This window comes from Grammomys surdaster, unplaced genomic scaffold (genome assembly GCF_004785775.1).
Source record: "Grammomys surdaster isolate TR1022 unplaced genomic scaffold, NIH_TR_1.0 166, whole genome shotgun sequence".
NCBI classification, from domain to species: domain Eukaryota; kingdom Metazoa; phylum Chordata; class Mammalia; order Rodentia; family Muridae; genus Grammomys; species Grammomys surdaster.
The window spans coordinates 11,190,721-11,192,820 of record NW_021604614.1 but is presented as its reverse complement, the minus strand read 5'-3'; the positions used below and the strand labels follow the sequence as shown (position 1 = coordinate 11,192,820).

Here is a 2,100-nt window from a genome sequence, read left to right as displayed (position 1 = left end):
TCCCCCCCCCCCCCCCCCCCCCAGGTGCTGGTCTAACAGGTCTGAACTCCCCACTTCCTCATCTTTCCTTTACTTCCTCTTTAGCAGCTGTCTTGTTAGGTTCTCAGAAAACTGTTGTAAGAATTTCCGGGATGGCTCCCCTGGGGGGCAGGGCTGTGCTGTCTCCTCGGGTTGGTGTATGGAGGACATCACGAGGCGCTGCACTGAGCCACCGGCTCCCTTCTGCTGTCCCTCTGCAGGTTGTGGACACATCCAAAGGAATTGCCGATGTCCCCGAGTGGTTCAGAGGCAGCCGCCTCAACTACGCAGAGAACCTCCTGCGGCACAAGGACAATGACAGAGTCGCCCTTTACGTGGCCCGTGAGTCCCTGAGTGTCCTGGGTGGTGAACATGTATGGCCCTGTAGATGTGGAGGGGCTCCGAGGTGGGTTCCAACTGAGTGTCAGCATCCTCCTGGCATAATGGACACCTCTGCTGGGAGACAGGGCTGGTCAGAGACTGTTCTTTGTATCTGTCACCTTTCCCCCCCTCCCCTGACCCCCCCCACCCCCAACAAGACAAAGTTTCTCTGTGTAGCCCTGGCTGTCCTGGAGTTCACTCCGTAGGCCAGGCTGACCTCGAACTCACAGAGGTCCTCCTGCTTCTGCTGCCAGAGTGCTGGGATTCAAGGTGTGCGCCACCACTGCGTAGTCTGTTCCCATCCTTGTGTGTGCAGTGCATGTTTGTCCATGTTCAGGAGTGCGCAGGTGCATGTGTGTGCACGGGAGACCAGAGGACCGCTCAGGTCCCCACGCTAGTTTGAGGTAGTCTGTGGAGATGGATGTTCCAGGTGGCTGCAGGCTCCCCCTTGAGTGCTAACACTTTTTCCTCTTTAGTCAGGTAGTTCGATCACGCTGTAGGGAGTGGGTGGAGCTTCCTGGAGCCATTAGCCTTTGTAACTGAGGGTTCTGTTTTTTTGAACAGGGCCAACATGTACTACCAGAGAGTGCCACTGGTATATGTCAGGTGTTTGACCCTAAAGCTTCTGAAAAGAACCCAGTGTGCTGTGCTCTTTGCTGTCACATGCCGAATGTCTGTCCCCATCTGACAGCAGTCAATTTTCCCTAATTTCTCTAATCTTCACCAAGTTGTTTTTGTTTTTTGTTTTTTGTTTTTTTTTAAAAAAAACTTAGTCAGAAGTGTTGCTAGGGGAAGGGTCAGATCCTTGGGCTTGGCGTAAGACTAAATGACCTTGAGTGAGGATTTTAGTTCAAGGCCCAGCCTCATGCTGTTGCTGTGTGACTTTAGGTAAGTTGCTCAGCCTCTCTGGCTGTTTCTGCACTGCCAAGTGGGACCAATACCAGTGATAACACCTACTTCGGGGATGTTGTTGGGTTGAACTGGGCATTCGTGTGTGTGCGTGTGTTGTCTGTGTCTGTATCTGTCTCAGAACAACCCACCGGCACAGGAATTCTGTGGGCTTCTCTGTAAAGGTTCTAGGTTGGAAATCAGCGCAGCTCTCAACATGGTGGCTGTCTAGCTCTCAGGATAGCTTCCTGGAGCATCTCGGGGGGACCAGACCTGAGTTCTCAGAGCCCACAGTCACTTCCGACACACACACATTTAACACAGCACTCTCATGTCCGGTTTGGGTGTTGAATGCCCTTTGCTTCTTCCTCCCCTGGATTCCCCGCCTCTTGCTGCAGTTCAGTCTGAGGCTCAGGTGCCTGCCAGCCTCCCTTCTGCTCTTAGGAACATTGGCGTCTCTCTTAACCCCTCATGCACCTGCTCCTCAGACCCAGGCAGCCTTGAGCAGTACAGACAAGGCTCTCACGAGGTTGATACTCTGGGGGGGAGGGGGATGAAGTGGGGGGGGGGGGGGGGGAGAGACCTTGTAAAAAGGAAAAAACAAATAAGATAGTCTAAGAGGAGGGAACTGGGGGGCTGAGGGGGGACCGGCTTTCGTCAGAGCTGCCTGGTGCAGGGTGAGGGTCTACTTTGTCTTTCTTTCTGAGAACTCACCTACTCCTTGTCCCCTGTCCCTGGAGTCATACTGCATGGCCTTGGCACTCCACATCAGCTTTTCTTTCTTTCGTTTTTTTTTGGTGAGGGGAGGTGGTT

General features: G+C 53.5%; 1 protein-coding gene across 1 annotated transcript in view; it reads left to right on the top strand.

Annotated features, from left to right (window-relative positions):
• Aacs (acetoacetyl-CoA synthetase) overlaps positions 1-2,100 on the top strand; it is a 42,269-nt gene that overhangs the window by 8,776 nt on the left and 31,393 nt on the right. Inside the window, exon 3 of the mRNA XM_028765949.1 lies at positions 240-360. Coding sequence (XP_028621782.1) covers positions 240-360 — 121 coding nt within the window. The remainder of the gene's footprint in view (positions 1-239; positions 361-2,100) is intronic.